General features: G+C 34.7%; 1 protein-coding gene and 1 long non-coding RNA gene across 2 annotated transcripts; both read right to left on the bottom strand.

Moving 5' to 3' along the window:
• Positions 1 to 243: 243 nt before the first annotated feature.
• On the bottom strand, positions 244 to 2073 carry LOC128196768 (uncharacterized). Its single transcript, XR_008249141.1, has 3 exons — positions 2021 to 2073; positions 1212 to 1460; positions 244 to 438 (listed from the first exon to the last, which is right to left on the bottom strand). It is a non-coding gene; the product is annotated as an uncharacterized LOC128196768 (long non-coding RNA).
• An 8018-nt stretch (positions 2074 to 10091) lies between these two features.
• Positions 10092 to 14164, bottom strand: LOC108339593 (putative UDP-rhamnose:rhamnosyltransferase 1). The gene is made up of 4 exons (XM_017576745.2): positions 14158 to 14164; positions 13842 to 14104; positions 13583 to 13782; positions 10092 to 11702 (listed from the first exon to the last, which is right to left on the bottom strand). The coding sequence occupies exons 1-4, from the start codon at positions 14162 to 14164 to the stop codon at positions 10352 to 10354; spliced, it is 1821 nt and encodes a 606-aa protein (XP_017432234.2). The 3' UTR covers positions 10092 to 10351.
• Between the last annotated feature and the right edge of the window lie 6528 nt (positions 14165 to 20692).

Genomic DNA, 20692 nt, shown 5'->3' with positions numbered 1-20692 from the left:
TACACTACCCATGAAGTCTCTAAATTGTAGATAATAATTTGAAGCTTAATAAAAGGCCGGTAAAGAAAACTATCAATCTCAAGCCAAAATGTAGCACCTGTCACTAGGTAGCTGAGAGCAGTAGAAGTGGATAAGACCTACAACAAAATTAAGACTCACAACTGCACCACCTGATAAACTGTTCCAGGCCTAATGTCTACTTGGTCCTGAAATTTGAAAAAAGTCCTAACTATAGTCCTTTCTCTACTTTGTTGTCGTCTATCAATCTTCAGCATAACTAATGCAGAAACAACACGCTCAACAAAGATGATTGCATGGAAGTCTTCTGTATGCTGATACTTGAGAAGTATTTCATTAGTGCCTACACCTTGGGGGTCACCTTGCCATCAGCCACAACAGCTCCTATAATGACATCCACGTGCTCTCCGCCAAAGACAACTAAACAAAAATGTGTTAGCTTAAATAAAATATCAAACTACAGAACAATACAGAGGACTTAATTTATGAAAGTATATATACACATTGACAACCATAGCCACCAACATGAGTAGCTTAACTCTCATAACAAATCAATCTTAGCACACTAACATGACAAAGAGAGCTGAACAAAATAAACTGAAATGAAAGGAGATTATAGCCCTCTAAAAAATTCCAGTAGCATCTAATTACATTCACATATAAATTCTATACCACTTAACTTTATCTCTTTCCCAGCCTTTTCTAAAAATAAGAAACCATGTTCACGCTTCTGTCAAACATCGAAACTTTCGAAACAAAACTCTTAGTCAATACATCTTCTATAGACAAATATACTACTAGATACAATCCATACATTACTTCTTACGTCTAGGCTCAACCAACATTTATTCTTAAAGGGGAACAACATCTTTAAAAGTGAAAATACAAGTACCAAGACTACTGAAATCAGAATATTCAAGTTTAAACTAATTGCTTTTTAGTAACAAAGATTCAACAATAACTAAAGTCCATTTAACTCCTATGTTAAAATAGAATACACTTGATCAGACTTCTATATTTGTTACGTTAAACACTAAACTTAGTATTAGGCTAACAACAACATTGTGGCCCATGTGAAACTAATTCTCCACCATATAAAACCATACAATAAATAAATGAATGTAGGGTCTCTATGCAATAATTCTACACGACCTCATGGCACTTGAAAGGGATAAAATTAGTCTCATTCTAACCTTTTAATGGAGCAACCCGAGATCTCAGACCCATCAACATCACCAAAAGATCTGTAGATAATGGCATACAACATTTTCAAATATGTTCGGCCAAAATTTTAAAATCCATGCATACTGATCAATTCAACTTGAAAATGAATCTAATTAGATGAGAAGTTACACCAACCATGTACCTTTGAAAACCTAACAGCATTTGGGATAGTTGGTCAACGACAGATAACATATAGAATTCATGTATTAAAGAAAACCCTGCGATGAAACCTCAAGTTTGAAAGTTTGGATTATAGTTTCAAAACTCTAACAAATCATAAAAATAAGTACACGAGTTGTAAACACATGCCCCACTCATACTAATTTTAACCATAAACTAATAATACCACCCCTATCACTTAAACACCAATCATCAGTAGAAACTAACAAAAAACCGGACCCCTAAATCTCAACAAAATTGCAACCTCATCTAGCTAGTCGCTTCAAGTTACTTTTGGGTTTCATTTTATTCCCTTATATAGCATATGGATAAGACTGCTGCCCTCTGATGCACAGGGATTTCCAGATATATGTAGCTAAGAGAAAACAGCAACCTGATGTTGCCATACATTTTTCATACAAACATCCAATGTAGACAAGCACATCATTCAACATTTATATCTGAAACCAGTACACTGCTTGCAGACAAATTAGGCTTGCAATATTGAGTTTCACGTGACTTTCTTAAACAATATAAAAAGTTTATTTGTGCTTTGACTATACTTCACCCAATAACATATTTGAAATTAAGAACAATATTTCAAAATAAGATCCAATACCACGATTTACTTGTGGCAGATCATCTTATTATGGTTATACTTCCTGGCCAATGTTGGCACAATACTCCAGACGCACAATACTATACCACGATTCTATACTCCTTCTTGGTCATTGTTGGCACAATATACTCCAGACGCACAATAAAGGCCTTCTTTCAATCATCATTTGTGGCATGTATGGTGGGAGGTGCTGCTTCGTATATGCTTCTGAGTTTCTTCTCATTAGTTGTTACTATTATCACTTTGGTTTTGTGGGTTGTAATTTTGACATTGGTTGTTTATATGTATGTTGTTCCTCGAAGAAGCTCATGATGTTTGTTGCTTCTCTAGACAAAATTTTGATATTAGTTGTTGTAATATTGTGTCTTGTTTGATTTTAGTTATGGTTTTCTTGTTTGTTTTAGATTCTTGAGTTGAAATTGGGAAATCTTGGGTCTGTTTGGCATGACAGAATGAACTGAGTCTAAAGTCTGAAAAAAAAAACACGTTACTTCCTCGGTTATCTAAGAACCGAGGCATATTCCTATCTCGTTTTATCTCAGTCTATAACCGAAGCATAAAGCTTAACCTTTTTACCTCGCTCACATATGCCTCGGTTGTAGAACCGATGCCTATAAACATAAATAACCGGTGCCTTTTCTATTTATTGTACTAGTGTTGGTCAGAGACATTAAATAATATTATATTAAACCTGATATTTATTCTCCAAATTAGTGATATTTAATCTTTGACTTAATTAATGTATAATATGTCAAATTTTTTTACATATATTTTGGAGGGTAACCCTGCACTTTCAAGCATCCACCTCCAAATATTTCAAAAAAACACAATTCTACTCTTAATTAAAATTAATTAAAATATTATTATATTTTAATAAAAGGAAAATAATTTTTAGCAGATTTTTTAACAATTTTCTTCTTCAGAAAATGTTGTTTCTCTTTCTATCTCAATTTCTCTCTTTTTTTCTTTCTTTAATTTCTTTAAATATAGTTTCGATTTTTCTCTACATCCAGGTTCACTTTTTAAATTTTATATCATTATAATTTTTTTATTGTTAATAAATTTTATTACTCAATACATGTAAAACCTTAGAAAATGGTATTTTTAGAAGTGGCGGTACTTTTAAATGGTTTAATAGCCTTTTTTGTCTCTAGTTTTGCTTAATAATATGTCAATTCAGTCCCTCGTTTTAAAAGTGTGTGAAATTGGTCCTTATTTAGTAAATTTTGCGTCAACGTTGTTCCTTCCGTTAAATATGCAATGGCGTTAACTTTTTCTCTCCCTCCTCTGCTCTTCTACAACACAGCAGACCTTTTTCTTCTTTTTGTCAGTGCTATCTTTTCTTCTTTCTTTTGCAATACCAAAAAAAGTGTGAGAGAGAAAATATTCTTGAGGTGTTATTTTACGACTGACTACTAACTATAGTAATGGACTTTGAAATAGATAAGCTACTGTCGTTTTGTGAGGAATTTTATTCGCGGAATTGATATATGTTTGACAAAATATAGATACTTTTTTTATTTAATAAGGAGGATGACCCTTTCATAATTATTTTCTCTCTCACACTTTTTTTGGTATTACAAGCAGAAAAGGAAAAGATAGCACTAACAACACAGCAGAATAGCAGAGGAGGGAAAAAAGAAGTTAACGCCGTTTGTGCGTATTTAACGGAATAGACGATGTTGATGCAAAATTTACTAAGTGAGGTCCAATTTCATACACTTTTTAAACAAGGGACTAAATTAACATTATTTAGTAAAATTGAGGATAAAAAAGACTATTAAACCTTTTAAAATAGTGAGACTTGATTATTTTAATATTAAACGGTTTTATTATAAATAGTTTTGTTATAAACGAGTTTCATTATTTTAAAACGTATCATCTCTCTAGAAACCACTTTTCTAAAGTGCTCTACCTTCTCTCTAAGAGTTCTAACTCCTGAATTATCTCTTTGACGATCAGGAGGTACCTAATCGACCACAACAATGAGGTCTACGTTTCTACCGATCAGTTTCTTCAATAGAGCGAGTAAGTTTCGACTCTCTTTTTCCCTTTCGTTCCTAAATCTATTTTAGAGGAATTTAATATTGTTGCATGTGTAATCATGCCTCTCTTACTCGTTCTTGATTCATCTAGAGTTCTAAGGACTCTGACCGTTTTCAATTTGGTGTCTCGTAGGTTCGTTTAGGTATTCCTTGCAGTTCAAGTAATCGGCGGAGCGTTTTTAGAGTTGGACAGTTTCTTTGAGAGGTAAAGGAAGCTAGAATTCTTGCTTTAGTATGGTTATATTAATAATTTGGTATTTCTATGAATTGTTGTTGATTTTGAAGAATTTACTATGATTGGGTGTTTTATAAGTGTGTTTAATTGTTAATTTGGATGGTATGATGTTGAGTGTAGTTGTAATTGTGTGCTCTTGATATGTTATACTGTTGTGAATGTGATTGATGAAGTTGTGATGTATTAGAAACTAAATTCAAGGTGGTTGTGATGAGAAATGGTTATATCTTTGAGTTTTTAAGTCTAAGAGGAGGGGCTTGCATGAGTGAGTTTGAGAAACAGAGGCTTTCTAGAGTGAACCATTGTTTAGGTACTATATTAAGGATTGAAATCTGAACTATAGTGAAAGTGAAGTTTATAGTTGAAGTTTAGTAGTGTTTTGAAAGAAAAAGGAGGTCTTAGGTAGTGAAATGGTGAGAGAAGGATGGTAAAGTGATTTGAGGCAGTTGGGTCTGTTATTAGATGTTTTGTGATTTGGCTAAGCATTGAAATGAAGGAAATATGGTGTAAGAGTGTTTAGTGGTGGATATGTATAGTTTAACTTAGTTTAGAACTAGTTTTTGGGGGTTTGGAATAGTGAGAAATTGAATTGTGGGTTCTGTGCTTAAATGGTTATTTTAGAGAGTGTTAGTAAGTCATCTCATCTGGGACTTGTTGAAGTCCCTAAGTTGTTTAAAAATAAGCTATAAATGGTAGAATTCAATAAAGTGAGGTTTTAGTTAATTTTGGATTGAAATCTTGTGATCAATCACTTTAAAATGGGTTTAGGTTTGTTTAGATACATTTGTTTAGGTCCATTTGATTGTATAATACAATCTACGAGTGTTAGAAGTTGGGAAAGATGGATAAATTAGGTTTTGAGGGGTTGAGTAGTGCAAATTTTGTAGTTTTAGTACTGCAAAATTATGTAGTCTCACTGAGCGAACTCCGCGCTGAGCGAGCAGAACACTTCTAGCTGAGCGAACTCCCCGCTAAGCTAGAGGTGAGTGAGTAAAACCCACTGTTTTTGTTTTCGCACAGCGAGTTGGTGTCCGCTGAGCGAGTAGAACACTTCTACCTGAGCGAACTCCCCACTGAGCGAGAGGTGAGTGAGCAAAACCCACTATATATGCTTTCGCACAGCGAGTTTGGTGCGCTGAGCGACTAGTCCAGAATCTGTTTTGAATATTTCTTTGATTTATGATAACTTTAAGCTATGATTTGACTTTGAGGATGGTGTAGAAATCTTTATAGTATTCATGAAGGTTTATTCTTGAAGTTATGTATGTATTTGATGTATGATTAAAGATGATATATGTTGGTATTCAATGTGAAAGTAAAGTGGCATATGTACATGGTTTCAAAGGTGTTCAAAGGTGTTCAAAGTTGTGTAAGTAAGTTTCAAAGTGGAATCTCTTGGTGAGATTCAAGTATCATTAGTAAAAATGCAGGGAGCTCAGTCTTGGGGATTATCCTGAACTCCAATGGTCTTTCATTCTCAAGTAGAGAGGATTGACACATATGGTGAGGAGTAGCAGGAAGTCTTAGTCTTGAGGGCTTCCAGTATGCTCCAAGGCCTGGAACAGACTAACCTTGTGAGTGTGGTAGGGTGAAACTTGTTGGCAATGACTTTGCAAAGCAGTAGAGGCCACCACAAGTGCACGACTTGCCATAGCTCGACATTCATACTAAATTTGGATAGTTAATCTAGGTCTTTGCATGTTAAGATGTTTGGGTTGATGTATGTGATATAAATGATTTATGTATGTTATGTTATAAATGTGATATGATTCCTTTGATATTTAGCTTACCCTTGCTTCTGTGTTGTATGTTGTGTGTTGTTTCTCTTTACGATAATCACCTGAATGGTGTGAGCTTAGGGATACAGTATTTCCCACTTGTTCCAATAGGAGGTGAGGATGAAGAAGTTGGGAAGTCAGATGATTCTACAAGTGTACACCTTGTCATTTGTAGGTTTTTTTTTATAGAGTGGTTTCATTATCTTATATGTAATATTTCGTTTTAGTAGTATTTTACTATTAAAAATGGGATGTTACAATACATATATTTATTTTAATTAATTAATAATTTATATTTTGATTAAATTTTGTTGTTTTCAATTTTTTTGTTTTCTATTTTTTTCATTTTTATTTTAATTACATTGAGTTATATTTTTTTAATTTTTTATAATTTTAAAATATTTTGTTACTTTTTTTAATGAAATGTTAGAATTTTATAATTATATAAATATTTTAATTAATTAAATTTATTTTGAATTAAAATTAAATGTTTGTAATTATTTAATATTCATTTAAAATTTTTATAATTTTATAGAATTTAATATTTTTCTTAATTTAATATTTTTTTAAAACTACCGAGAAAATCATTTAAAATGATCATATCAATTTTACATACCAATTTTATTTTAATAAATTAAAAAAAGTCATACAATTTATTTTATAATATTTTTTTAAGAAAATGAAAAATTAATAGAATAAATTAAACATTTAGATCAATAAAATAATGTAATAAATTTAAAATATAAAACAGAAAATAAGTATTTACATCATTAAAAAACAAAATAAAAAACTAATACAATAAATTCAACAATTATAATTAAATTATAAAATCAAAACTAATATAATAATTTATAAATTTATAAATAATCTAATAAACTTAAAACAAAGAACAAAATAATATGACGTAAAACTACATAAGAAAATATTTCAAATTTTCATATGAATTTTAAATACCAATTTTTTTAAAAAAAAATTTAAAAAAAAAATCATACCATTTATTCTATAGAAAACTTCAAATACTAATAGAATAAATTAAATATTTATAATAAAATTAAAAAATCATAAACTAATACAATAAATACAACATTTATAAATAATCTAATAAACTTAAAAATAAATTAAATAATTATAAAAATATATTTTATTATTACAAAAACTAAACATTTAAAATACATTTTTTATATGAACAAAATTAAATAATTATAAAAATTAAATTAACATAAATGTTGAGTTCATTTCATTTGTTATAAATCTAATTCTTTTAATGTTAGGTTTCCAGCAAAACCACAAATCAAAATCAAGAAATAAAATTAATGCTAATTTATAAATACTAATAAGGCTGATAAATGATTAATAAACATAATCAATGTTACTAAGAATATCAATTGGGATCTTGCAAAGAAAAAAACCAATTGGATTAGGCAAACAAAAAGGCAAAGTTAATTAACGTAAAGCAACCTTGGATTTCATTCAACACAGCAATAATGTATCGGAAATGGAAAATTGAAAAAAAGAGCACCGGTTTTCAACATCAGATTCTCTTTGTCGTATTTCGATATCCGAAAATCACAACATGTTGACATCATCAGATTCTCTTCATCGTATTTTGATATTCGAAAATCACAACATGCTGACATTTGATGTGATTTTCGAATTTCTATATCTCATTAAAGTTTTTGAAGTTTTATTTTTCTTATGGACATTTGATGTAGTATATACAAATTCGATAATATAAAATCATTTATCTGGAAGGAGAATCTTTAAAAACGCTCCGATGTCCAAGCTGTCATCGCTTGTAGCTACCTTGAACCTCCACGTCCAAGCTGCCTCCAATACTTCCAAGCTGCCAAGTTACCTTGAACAACCTCAATACTCAACGAAATGCTCTAATAATCTCTCAAAACTCAACGAAAGAATGAGGAGAACACTCAATATAAAACAATAAAGAAAATGAGATACATAGTGTACAAACACTTAACATAGGTGAAATAGGGTACATGTCTTCAAAACATTATATTCAATGTTTTGAAAGCTTCACTTAATGCACACACAAAAATTCTCATATAACCACCTCTGTATTTAAGAAAATTGGGGTTAAGGGTTGGAGGTGCAGGGTGAAGCGTGTTGTTGGTAGCTTAAAGAACATGGAGATAATAAAGCCCGTAAAGACAATAAGAATAATCTTATAGAATAGTGAAATGTTTTTATGTAGTAAAGAAACAATTTTAGATATATTATAATTTTTAATCATGTAATTTGAACTCTAACATTGGAATACACGTATTAATGACATTTATTATGATTTCAATTATGGATATTTTGCGTATAAATATTGTTTGAAGTGTTATTAATACAGTGTGGTGTCTAACTATGTAATATTGTAATTTGAAGACATATACAATTTTTTCAATTTATACAAACAATCTATGTAAAATTAAAGAAAAGATCTAATACAACTACATTTTAATAAAAAGTTAAAATGCAACATTTATATAAGTCTAGTCTAAACTCGATATGGAAATTGCCTCCTATTATGAGGATTTTAAGCAACAATTTTAAAAATATTGCTATACTATAAAAATCACTGTCTATTATCTACGGCTACACTTACTTAGTACATGCCTAAAAATGTGTAGTTTAAATGTTAGATTGTTAGATCATAACTTTTAAAAAATCATTAAAATAATGGTTTGAAAAAAGTTATAAAAAAAACAAGTCATGTTAGTTTGATACGGTAAATTACGAAGTCATATAAACTTGATCCGACATTGGATCATTAATTTTGAATCGAAATTGCATCACTCTTGTGAGCTTATATGAATAACTATAATTTATTAAATACTTCTATGTCAAATATTAATTATGCAAAGTATTAATTATGAGAGGGAGGGAGGGAGGGAGATGATTTATTATGATTCTTTGGGTACAGATTTGACATTGAATACGGAGGTGTCGAGTTAAAGGTACGAAGAAGGGAAGATCCTTTTCCATAACAGGGGCTAGTTATGTTCATATGGACAAACAAATGATCAAGCCAAAATAGAGAATTTACTCGGTTTGGACACAATAAATAAATAAAAGACAACACTTTTGTATATTGGAAGAGCAAAAAAAGAGGAAAGATTCAAAACCTACTTTAAACTTTCTATTTGGGATTTCTATCCTTAGATCATTTCACATTTTCTTGGACTTGTCAATTGAATGTAAATTTTGAATTCTCTGCTCCCATTTGTCCTACTCTCTTTCTTGTTCTAAGTTGTTTTCACTGTCAACTTTTTCTATCTCTATATTTTTCAACATTCTGCTACACTGGATATAACAGAAAAGGGCTTAAGTGGGTGGACTCAGTTTCAAAGACATACAAGTTTTGAGGAGAAACATTGCACAAAGGAAGTTGCAATTGCAACATCACATGGCACTGCCTTGTTTTCCTCCCACTACTCTGGCAGCTCCTCAACTTCAGACACAACACTTATCACAACTTTAATCCCTCAAAGTTATTACAAAGAAAGTTTAAACTACTATGATGGACAAAATGCAAATCCTCTGACCCTCTACCTATTTCTGCATACGAGGGATGATCAAGATGGAATTTGTCTCTCTGAGGACAAATCTATGCTATATTCCAATGCTTTTATTGACAATCCAATGCTCTGTTCCAATGCTTCTATAATAGAGTCTCTATCTCTTGTTAGACATTAGGAGACGGAGATTTAACTGATGAAAAAGAAGTTCATCTTCACCATGTATTATAGGAGATTAAGACGGCTTTTACTTAATTCTACATAGTCTTTGTAGTTACTTATTCTAGATTAAGTTACAAAAAAATAAAAGACTACTATGTTTCTAAACATGGAACAACTATATTGATAATACTAGGTAGTTCTCTAGAGTGTCTAAATTCATTGACTAGATATAATCATATCAGATTTGTGAAAATGTACAGAACTACAAATTACACAATCAAAACAATATATGTCATTCAGAAAATTCTACAACTAGTACTCATTCCAAACACAAAACTCAAACTAATTTTTATTGCTTCTTCTTAGCGTCTTTCTGACAAACTAACATTCCTCATTTTGCAGACATTATTTCTTGGCAGCATATTCTTGAAGGGAAATCTGACTAATTTAAGAAAAAACGCAGACATAACTAATATAGAAAAAGCATTGTAAAGATAGGTAGGCTTCTTGGTACACTTCTAGGTTGGACTGAGTTGCTCCTAGATTGGCAAACTCTAAGAGAAATCAAAGTCTAACTTGCCATTATACTAATTATAGCCAGACCTATTGTTTTTCATGTAATCAACAAACTCATTCACATATTTTAGTTGCAGTTGTTTGTCCCCAACTATTTTACTCATCTCTTGTGCTTCTTTTCTAAGATATTTCCCTTCCTCTTCCGTCATCACTGATGTCAGTGCCTTGGCCACTGAATCCCTAGTGAACTTGGAATCATGCTCATTTCTGTGTACTTTAACCCCTACCTTCTTCTCCTCCATAAACTTAGCAATTGACCATTGATCATATTGGAAGGGCAACATTACAAGTGGGCACCCAACTTGGAGACCCTCTATCACTGAGTTCCAACCACAGTGAGTGAGGAATGCTCCAACAGATTTGTGTGCTAAAATCCTTGACTGAGGTGCCCATGTTCTCCAAATCATTCCCCTTTTTGACTCATTCTCAATCCAATCCTGTGACTCAACACTACCACCTGAGATGTTTCGATTCTTCACAGCCCAAAAAAAAGGAAAACCAGACAATTCCAATCCCACAGCAATTTCAGTGAAGTCTTCATCACTCAGCTTGACCTCAGTTCCAAATGCTACATAGATCACTGACCCCTTTTCCCATTTATCTAACCAATTAAGAATGGTGTGCCAGTTGTGGTCATTGCTGTCTTCTGGCGAAGCTGGAAGCAACCCAGTTGGAATTACCAACTTCCCAGATAAACTTTCAAGCGATTTCACAAACTCGCCTTCAATCTCCATGCAGCTTCTTGTAGCGAAAACTTGAGCACCTTTCAGGGTTTCTAAGAACCGATTCACTTCCTTAGGCGGAGAACTCTGACCCACTTGCGTCCTCTTATACGCATCACGCAAAAGATTGGCTTCCCCAGATTCCATACTCTTCTTTCCCTTAAACAACTCCAAACCAAAAGACGAAGCACATGCAGCAAAACTAGAAAAAAATATGCATGGGATACCTAGCTTGGAAGACAGTGGAGGCAGCCAGTGTGGTGCAAAGTCGCATATGACCCAATCTGGGGTGCTCTTCTCCAGAAATTCAGTCAAAGGTTCTTCAAGACCATCGTAAGCCTTGAAGAGGTATGGAACCAAGTGCGGAGGAGTGTCCAGCGTGTTCTCTGCATTTTCAGGGAGTTCTTCAACGTGGGGGAGTGGGAATTCTATCAGATGCAACAAAGGTTTCAGATTTTCAGGAAGTTTTGGGAGGCGATGGATGTTTTTAGGTGTGGAAATGAAAGAAATTTTGTGACCCTTTTGAGCTATGAGCTTTGCAAGCTCCAAAAATGGAACATTGTGTCCAAAGGCTAGCCATGGAAACACAACAATGTGCAGTTCCTTATCCGCCATGGATATACTACTGGTTTTGCACCCACTTCACTATAATATTATATACAAGAAGGATTAGTATATTTTATTTATAATATAATAAAGAAAATTACAATTTTAAAGTAATAATTTTAATTAGATATTAACATTAAAATTTCTAATTAATATATACGTGATAATTATTACTATCATATTACCTTTTTTTCACTTTACATTAATATAATTATTATTTTATTATAATATGATATCTTATTGAAAATAAGTGTAAGGTGAATGTTTTCGTGAAGTAGTCATTTTAATGGATATTTTTCTTAATTGTTAAAATCAAACAGATATTTAGTTATTTATCACTGATAAAATTAATATAATTAAAATTATTATCTTAAAAGTAAAATTATTGTAAACAATTATGTGTTGAAGAAAAATATTTAATTAGATTAAATATATTTATTCAAGTCATTTTTGTAATGAGATTGTAAATCAATTTTTTTATTTTTATTTTGTTTGATTTAGTTTTTAATTTGGAAAAAATCATGTAATTATGTTTTTTTTAATAGTATATTAATATTTTTAAAGAGATGTTATGTGTTAGTTTGTAATTTTTAAATTTTTTTTATTTTGTAAAAAAATAAAAAATTATTTTGTATTCATTAAAAATAAAAATAATTAAAAACTATATTCAAATAAATAAAAATATGAAGAACAATTTAGGATGAGGGCAGAAGAATTAAAAATCACCGCTCTGCATAGGTTGGTGTGTTTGTCTTTATTTTGAATTATTGTGCTTGCATCCCAATGCAAAGTAATAATTGTTTCTGTAATGGTCACATGGTGATGGAAAGTAATAATTGTTTCTGCAATGTTCACATTCCAATCCTTTTAACCATTCCCATTTCCTGACACGCGTCCATTGGTTTTTTATTTTCGTCATGTACGTGTTCATTTGTTAATTACGATGGTACCCTTGAATTTAGTTTGACAAGGATTCAATTTATTTGGTCTTTCGGTCTTTATGTTCCCAAAGAGGGTTTCCTCCACCTCCCGTTCCTTGATTCTAAATCTTCAAAATTTTTTAAAATGCTTAACTTACCCCGTAATTAAAAAGTTTTTAATATTTTAAAAAGTAAAAAAGTTGTCAAAGATATTTTTATCTTGTTAGTGTACATGTATAAATATTCTTTTCTCTCATATCTTATTTATCTCTCTTACAGAACACACAACACACAGGCAGCTTGTTAGGAAAGCAAGAAAAAGATGGTTGAACGAGCAGCGGCCCGTGACTGAGCCGCAAAGACCAAACCTGTGAACGGGAGCACGAGGTGACCAACCGGCGTAAGCGAAAGAAAAACTCAATAGTGAAAATTGAAAGTAAATTGTATTAGAATGTGTTGACAAGCGTCGCTTTTCACACTGGAGTCTGTGATGTATTTATACACATCAGGTGAAGATTAAACTATAACAGAATTACCTGAAAAAACTAAATTTTGAAATGTGACACATGTAGGCTTGAGTTATACTCCTAACACTCTCCCTTAATTCAAGTCTTAAGAGATATAACTCCGATCTCCTTTCTCAAGTACTCAAATGTGTCAACTTTTAGTGGTTTTGTGAAGATATCCGTCCACTGCCGTTCGGTCTTGCAGTAGACTAACTCAATCTTTCCTTTGTTCACCATGTCCCTATGTGTTTACTCCTACCATGACTTACAAGATTTCTTGTTAAATTTATGGCAGATGTATTATCCATTCTCAGTTGTATTGGCCTCTCCCTGAGTAACTTTAGTTCTCTCATGAGTTCCATAAGCCAAACTCTTGGCATGCGGCATAACATCCAACTATGTATTCAACTTGACAACTTGACAAAACAACGACTGACTGCTTTTTGGAACACCATGAGATAGTTGTTTCATTTATGAAGAATATGTACCCGAACGTACTCTTCCTTTCCACTGGATCTCCCCCATAGTCTGAGTCACCGTAGCTTATGAGCTTCAATTCATCTTTACGTCTTCCAGCTTGAAACAGAATTCCACAATTAGACGTATCCGTTTGGCAGCAAGCATGTGGCTCTTCCTTGGTTGGCTCATGAACCTGCTGATCAGTCCAACGTTGAACATCAAATTGCATCTGTTGTTGCACAAAAACCGCAGTAATCCAATTATCTGCTTATATGTTGTCTCATTCACCTCCTCTTCGGTCTCATCTTTCCTTAACTTGACGTTGACCTCCAAAGGACTTTTAACTGAGTTGCATGAAGTCATTTTAAACCATTCGAGAAGCTCTCTCACATACTTCTGCTGGTGCATCACAAGATCGGTAGTAGTTTGAGTAAACTCCATTCCTAGGAAATATTTTAACTTTACAAGGTCGGTCATCTCAAACTCAGCTTCCATTAACCTCTTGAACTCATCTATCTCTTCCAAGTTTGATCCTGTTATTAATAGATCATCTACATACAAACAAATTATTATTAGATCTTTACCTGGACTACCTTTCACGTACAATCCATGCTCGACAACACATCTCTCGAAATTTTGTTTGATGAAGAAGGCATCAATTCTCTTGTTCCACGCTCTCGGTGCTTGTCTCAATCCGTATAGTGCTTTCTGGAGTCTATACACTTTATGCTCCTCGCATGTTTTATTAAAACCTAGGGGTTGCTGAACGTAAACCTCCTCCTCAGAGGTCTGTGTAAGAAAGCTGATTTGACATCAAGTTGAAACAATGGTCATTCCTTTGCGCAAGCCAATGCTACCACTAACCGAACAATCTCCAACCTTACAACCGGTGCAAAGACCTAATCAAAGTCCACTCCTCATTTTTGAAGAAACCCTTTAGCCACAAGCCTCGCCTTGTGTTTCGAAATTGTGCCGTCCGGATTCAGCTTCCTTTTGAAAATCCACTTTACCCCAATGTAGTGCTTTCCAGTTGAAAGATCAACCAATTTCCACGTTTCATTCTTTTTTATGGATCTGAGCTCTTCTATCATAGCATTCTTCCAAACCGGTTTTCATAGAGCCTTATCCTTGTTTGCTGGTTCTGCCTCGGCCATCAACGTTATGCGAATAAGATATCCCTCATCATTATTTCCTGTATCAAAATATATCTCATAATCTATGTATCTTGGTGGCATTGCAATTTTCCTACATGGCCTCTGAGCTGTTGTTGACTCATTAAAACTCCCGTGCGCTTCTGCTGATCGGTGTAGAAGATCTCTACTGTTTGGTTCAGAACACCTCTCGGTCAGCAAGTCTTCATGTCGTTCGATCAGCAAGTCTCCTGCTGGCTTCTTCAGGCTGGTTTATTTGTGATTCCAGTCCATCTTTCATCCTCAAGTACAATCACATCTATGCTCGACACGATCTTTTCTTTGATTGGGTTGTAGAGCTTGTATGCGCCAGTTGGGCGATATCCAACAAAGATCATAACTTCCCCTTTATCTTGCAATTTCAATCGTTTTTTATCTACAACGTGATTAAATGCAAGAGAACCGAACACTTTAAAACAATGAACCAAAGGTTTATTACTTGACCACCCTTCTAGTGATACCTTGCCTTCAAGCCGTCCGGTCGGACACCTATTGAGGATATGAACAACTATCGAGACAACCTCTGCCAAGAAGTTTTGTGGCACGCTCTTCTCCTTTATGGGACACCTGGCCATGTTCATCATCGTTCGGTTTCTCCTTTCTGCTAGTCCATTATGTTGGGGTGTGTACGGTGCTGTCACCTCATGTATGATTCCACTATTCTGACAGTATTCTTCAAAATCATGAGAAGTGTATTCTCCTCCTCCATCAGTTTTGAGGATTTTTACATGCTTTCCACTTTCTCTTTCCACACAGGCTTTAAATTTCTTGAACGCTTCTAAGGCTTCATTCTTCATCTTGATGATGTATACCCATAACATTCTACTGTATTCATCAACAAATATGAGAAAGTACTTGTTTCCAGCTAATGAGGGTACACCAAACGGTCCATAGATGTCCGAATGCACCACTTCTAGGCATTCTTTGGATCTCATTTTCACTTATGACTGGAATGGCCTTCAGATCTGCTTTCCTATTAAGCAATATTCATAAGCATTATCAGGAATAGAAACTGTTGAGATTTTTGATAGGGAGAGCACTGGTTTAGCTGAACCCACAATCTCAGTAATATTTGAGTTTTTGATGATGACAACACATAATTAATAACACATGTGTTTTATGTGTTACATGTTATAAGCTTACATGTTATATGCGTATATGAGAACATGATTGTGTTGTTGTTGTGTTGTTCATTGCATTTCATTGTTGATGGAGGACCATCTAAGCTTAACATAGGACCTTTAACAAGAGCCATGTCTAAGAGAATCCAAGAGGAAGAGGGAGCACTCACTACCTTACTCTTATGGAGTATTACTTACTAAGTTCTCTTTCTCTTTGCTAAATACTTTTACATTGCTTTTGTAGAATATTAATAAAAGGGAGGAACCATGCAACTTAAAAAGGCTGCCACGTAAGAAAACCGAAGAAGCACAAATGGATGGTTGGTGCCCACGGCCTTTGCACTACGTTCAACAACAAAGACAACAACTCCATCTTCTTCAATTGCTTTGCTGAGTTGGCAATTATAGCTTGCTTCCCAAGCTTCCTCCATCTGTTTTACAGCATGTGCACATTTAAAATAACTTGCACAATACGTTTAGAAGCTCTCCTTCTTCTATAAATAGAGAGCTTCATCATTTGTAAATGTAACTTGATTTGAAGTAAGGAAATGCTGCCAATTTTCAGCTTTTACTCTCAAGTTCACCCTTATGCATTGTTATCTTACACCTCCTCTAGCTTCTTTCCCCTTTGGAAAGCTTTCTGAGCTAGAACTCTACCAAACACAGCCACTCAACACCTCCAGCATATTCACAAACACCTTACGTGCACTCCGTAACTCCACTGATTCATTCAATCCGCTGCCAGTTCTCTGCATTATGGAGCTTCTTCTGCGCATCCTGGAGTAGCTTCCATCAATTGTGTTATATGTGTGATTTTACATGAATGCATGACACATGTTTTTGGATAGAAAAACCACAAGCACTAATGTTGAACTTTGAACGTGTGGCAAAACAACAGTTTGAAATCGATTACATTATGGGGTGAATCAATTAAAACTCATGTATTTGCACAAACTTTTTCAAGTGTGTTGTAAGAGTTTTTCAAAGAGAAAAGCTTTCAAAACTTTGCGTAACACTGTTGCATAATCGATTGCATGCGATACATATTTGATGAGTCAATATTTTCTTGATTTCACTTAGCGTATTGTACTAGATTTAATAAGGGAATTGTGCCTGAATGTCCAATATTTTCCCATTTTTGTTAATTGTGCTTAATTTGATCATAAATTCTTATTTTAATTAATTTGAATTATCTGAGGATAATTATTTGCATTATTAATTATAGGAAAATTATTGAATAATATTTTGGGACTTAAAGAGAAATGCCACATCAAATATACTTTAAACTAAGATGAGAGAGGAGGTGTGGATTTCATTTTTTGGGGGTGCACATGGAGAAGTAACTCACGTCCACGTCTTGGAATGTGAGGGAAGAAAGAAATGTCTCGGGTTGGAATTGGAGCTGGAAGGCATTGATTATTCTTAGAAGCCCACGGTCCAGCAAGGATGAAGCACGTAAGGAGTAGCCCATCCAGCATTGGAGAAAGGTATGGCAGACAGCGAGAAGTGGAGTGGCGTCCAGCAGCCTTCACGGTCCAGCAACTCCCATCCAGCAAGCTTGGAGAGATTAGGAGTTGGAGAAGCCACGTTGGCAGCAAGTGGTGTCTCGGCTGGAGCTGAATGTATACTTGGACAAGTGCACAAGCGGCCCAGCAACAGAAGAGAGGTGCACAAGGGAGGGCTGCACGCGTCCAGCAATTGGCAGCACACGGCCCATGAGAAGCGTTCCAGCAGCTATGGAGTGTCACGGCCTGATTCTGGAAGCTAAAGGCAGCAGCGTACATGGGGTGTGTCCAGCAAGCGGTCCAGCTTTCATGGATGTGAGGGGCGTCCAGCGTTCAAGCAAAGCAGCAGCGTGGCCCATGAGGATTGGCAGCGTCCAACACGTGAAGGAGGAAGTCATTCATTTCTTTGTTTTTTTTGGGAGGCTTTCGGTCCAGCAAAGCAGCTACGGATGGGGGGCTTCACGCGGAGAGTGAGAAGCACAGGGGGTGTCCAAAGAAGAAGCAGCACATGCGTCCAATGAGGGCTTCATTCACGCATCCAGCAAAGGGAGAGGAATGGAGTGCACAGGAAGGAGCTGGCTGGAACGTTGTTTTTAGACATAGGATTACATTCAGAATAGAGGAAAAAGCACATTTCATTTTTCTTTCTTTTGGAAGCAAACAGTGCATTGATGGACGGTGATGTCCAGTAGATTTAATTTTTTTCCTTGTAGAAAGGGGAGCCACCGAGAGCTGGGACGTGTGGAAGCCGCCAACGAGAATCATCATTCATTTTATTCCAGCAGCCATCCAATGGAGAGCACCGTTTTATATTTCTTTTAAAGTTAAAGCAGCGTGCATACATTTGGCTGGAGCACACACTCATTTTCTTTGGGTTTTTGGCTTTGAACGCTATTTTCAATGGGATGAATGAAGAGCTTATGTTTATTTTATTTTTGCTGATTTCTCATTGTCATTTCATTTTGGTTTTGTGTTGATTAAAGCTTTGGCTGTTGAACGTTCTTTGTTTGGGAAGCTTCTAGGTCTAGGATTTTATTTAATTGGAAAGAAGGAATCGGTAACAGCAGCACACACAGCAGCACACACACTCATTTGTATTTGTTTTAGAAAAGCATTTTCTTTTTGATTTGTCTTTTATTTTGCTTTAGCTCTAAAAAAGTCTCTTTACATTGTGTTGATGCTAGAATCGGTGGTGATTTTTGTTTTACAATTTCCAAGCTTTATGTGCATTTAATTTGTTAGTTCAAATTGCAATTTAAGAGCATTGATGTGCTTTGTCATTTATTTCTTGCATGTTAATTAGTTCACACATCTTGCTTAGGACCATTCAATTTACTGCTTTCATGTTGTTTGTTCTGTTCAACCTTTCTTACTTGCATTTCAATTTCAACCTTTGGCATAGAGACCATTTGGTCTTAATGTAGAACTGTTCAAACATCTGTAGGACCGTTCGGTCTTCATGCTTTGTCCATTTAATTCAATGTTTTCAATTATGTTTGGTTGTATTTAATTTCCAGTTTTAATTTAGTTCATTTCGAATCACAAAAACACTTTCAAAATCCTCCCACTACGTGTTCGACTTATTACCTGAACCACATTTGGTCCTTGAGAGACGACCTAGGAGTCACTTCCTAACACTATACTGCATTTTTAATGCACATCAAATTTGATGGGCCGCGACAGCCTCATCAAATTTTGGCGCCGTTGCCGGGAACCAATGGTTCGGTCTAAGGTCTTTTGTTGTGTTAGTGTGTGTTGTGTTTTGTCTTGTGTTGTGAGTGTGATGTTCTGTTTTGTGTGTGCGTTATTGTGTGTGTGTGTCGCATCTTTAATTGTGTTGTGTTTTGTTTGTTTTGTAATTTTTAGGATTTCTTTTCTACCTTCCTTTTTTCTTTTTCCATGTTTACCCATTTTGATTTTGTGAATACTGCTTATTTTGCCAGTGCCATTGATTATGATTCTCCTTCTGCATGTTACTCTGATTGTAATTCATATTCCGCTGATTTTTATGCTGAGAACAATATGGCTCATTCTCCGACTTCTGAGAGTTCTCTTTGGGAACCGGTTCCACCTACTGAGGATGATGTTCATTGCATTCTCAAAACTGGACTGATACATTTGCTGCCTAAGTTTCATGGTTTTGCAGGTGAATGCCCACATCAACATTTGGAAGACTTCAACATCATGTGCTCTTCAATGAAACCTCCACATGTCTAGGATGACGATATGTTCTTAAAGGCATTTCCGCAATCATTACAAGGAGTAGCAAGGGATTGACTTTATTGTCTTCCTTCAGGGTGTATCACTTCTTCGGAAGATCTTAAGCGATTGTTCTTGGGTGAATTCTTCCCTGCTCAGTATGGTTACAACAATAATCCTGGAAGGAATGACACTAACTTGGGATGGCAGGATACCCCACAACAACATCATTATCAAGAACTACCAGTCCAGCAATACCAGAGTTAGCAATATGATGCTCCTGCCCAAATAGCTCCTCAGCCTTCTACTTTCGAGCCTACATTGAAGGAGTTACTGAGGCAGATGGCCATGCAGAACATTGAGTTCATGCAAGAGACTAGAGCATTCATTCAGAGTTTGACTGATCAGATAGGGCAGATGGCCACTCAACTCACTAAGGAACAGTCTCAAGATTCAGAGTTACCATTTCAGACTGTTCAGATTCCAGATGATGTTAGTGTCATTGACCTAGGAGATGGGAACCAGAGTCTTGTGCTCATTGTGCCACCTACTTTCCCACCTTCAGATATCCTTACTCTTGCACCTGAGGAGACTGATGAAGATTTTGAGGACCAGGCAGGTATAAGCAGCAATTTTGAGATAGGTAGACCATCTTCACCTTCCACCACTCTACCAATCTTCAGGGAAGTGGAGGTAAACATACCTAAGAATGATTCTGTTCTTGATGATCATGTTGTTGATAGGTATGTTATTGATGATTATATTGTTGATGAGCATGCTTTTAATTCTACCCCTCTGCATGATGAGAACCACTTTTTGCCATCCTATCTGAATACTTCTTATCCATGCACTGAACATGAATCTAAGCTTGTTGTTGATATTGCTTCTAAATTTGAAAGTGATTCATGTTCTGAGAGTATATTTGAGGTTCAGTTTGATAAATTAGGATTGGGTGTTATACTTCTGCATGTCATTTCTTTGGAGCCACATTGCACTAACCCTATTGCAGGAGGTACACATGAATTTGACCAACATGCACCCATAGTGGAAAACAAAGGTGCTAACACTCACAAAAGCTTCAACATCAATAGGCACCTGCTGAACCCACTCATCAACAATCACTT

This window comes from Vigna angularis, chromosome 5, assembly GCF_016808095.1.
Source record: "Vigna angularis cultivar LongXiaoDou No.4 chromosome 5, ASM1680809v1, whole genome shotgun sequence".
Taxonomy (NCBI): Eukaryota; Viridiplantae; Streptophyta; class Magnoliopsida; order Fabales; family Fabaceae; genus Vigna; species Vigna angularis.
The sequence above is the reverse complement of the archived record's forward strand: the minus strand, read 5'-3'. Positions and strand labels throughout refer to the sequence as shown.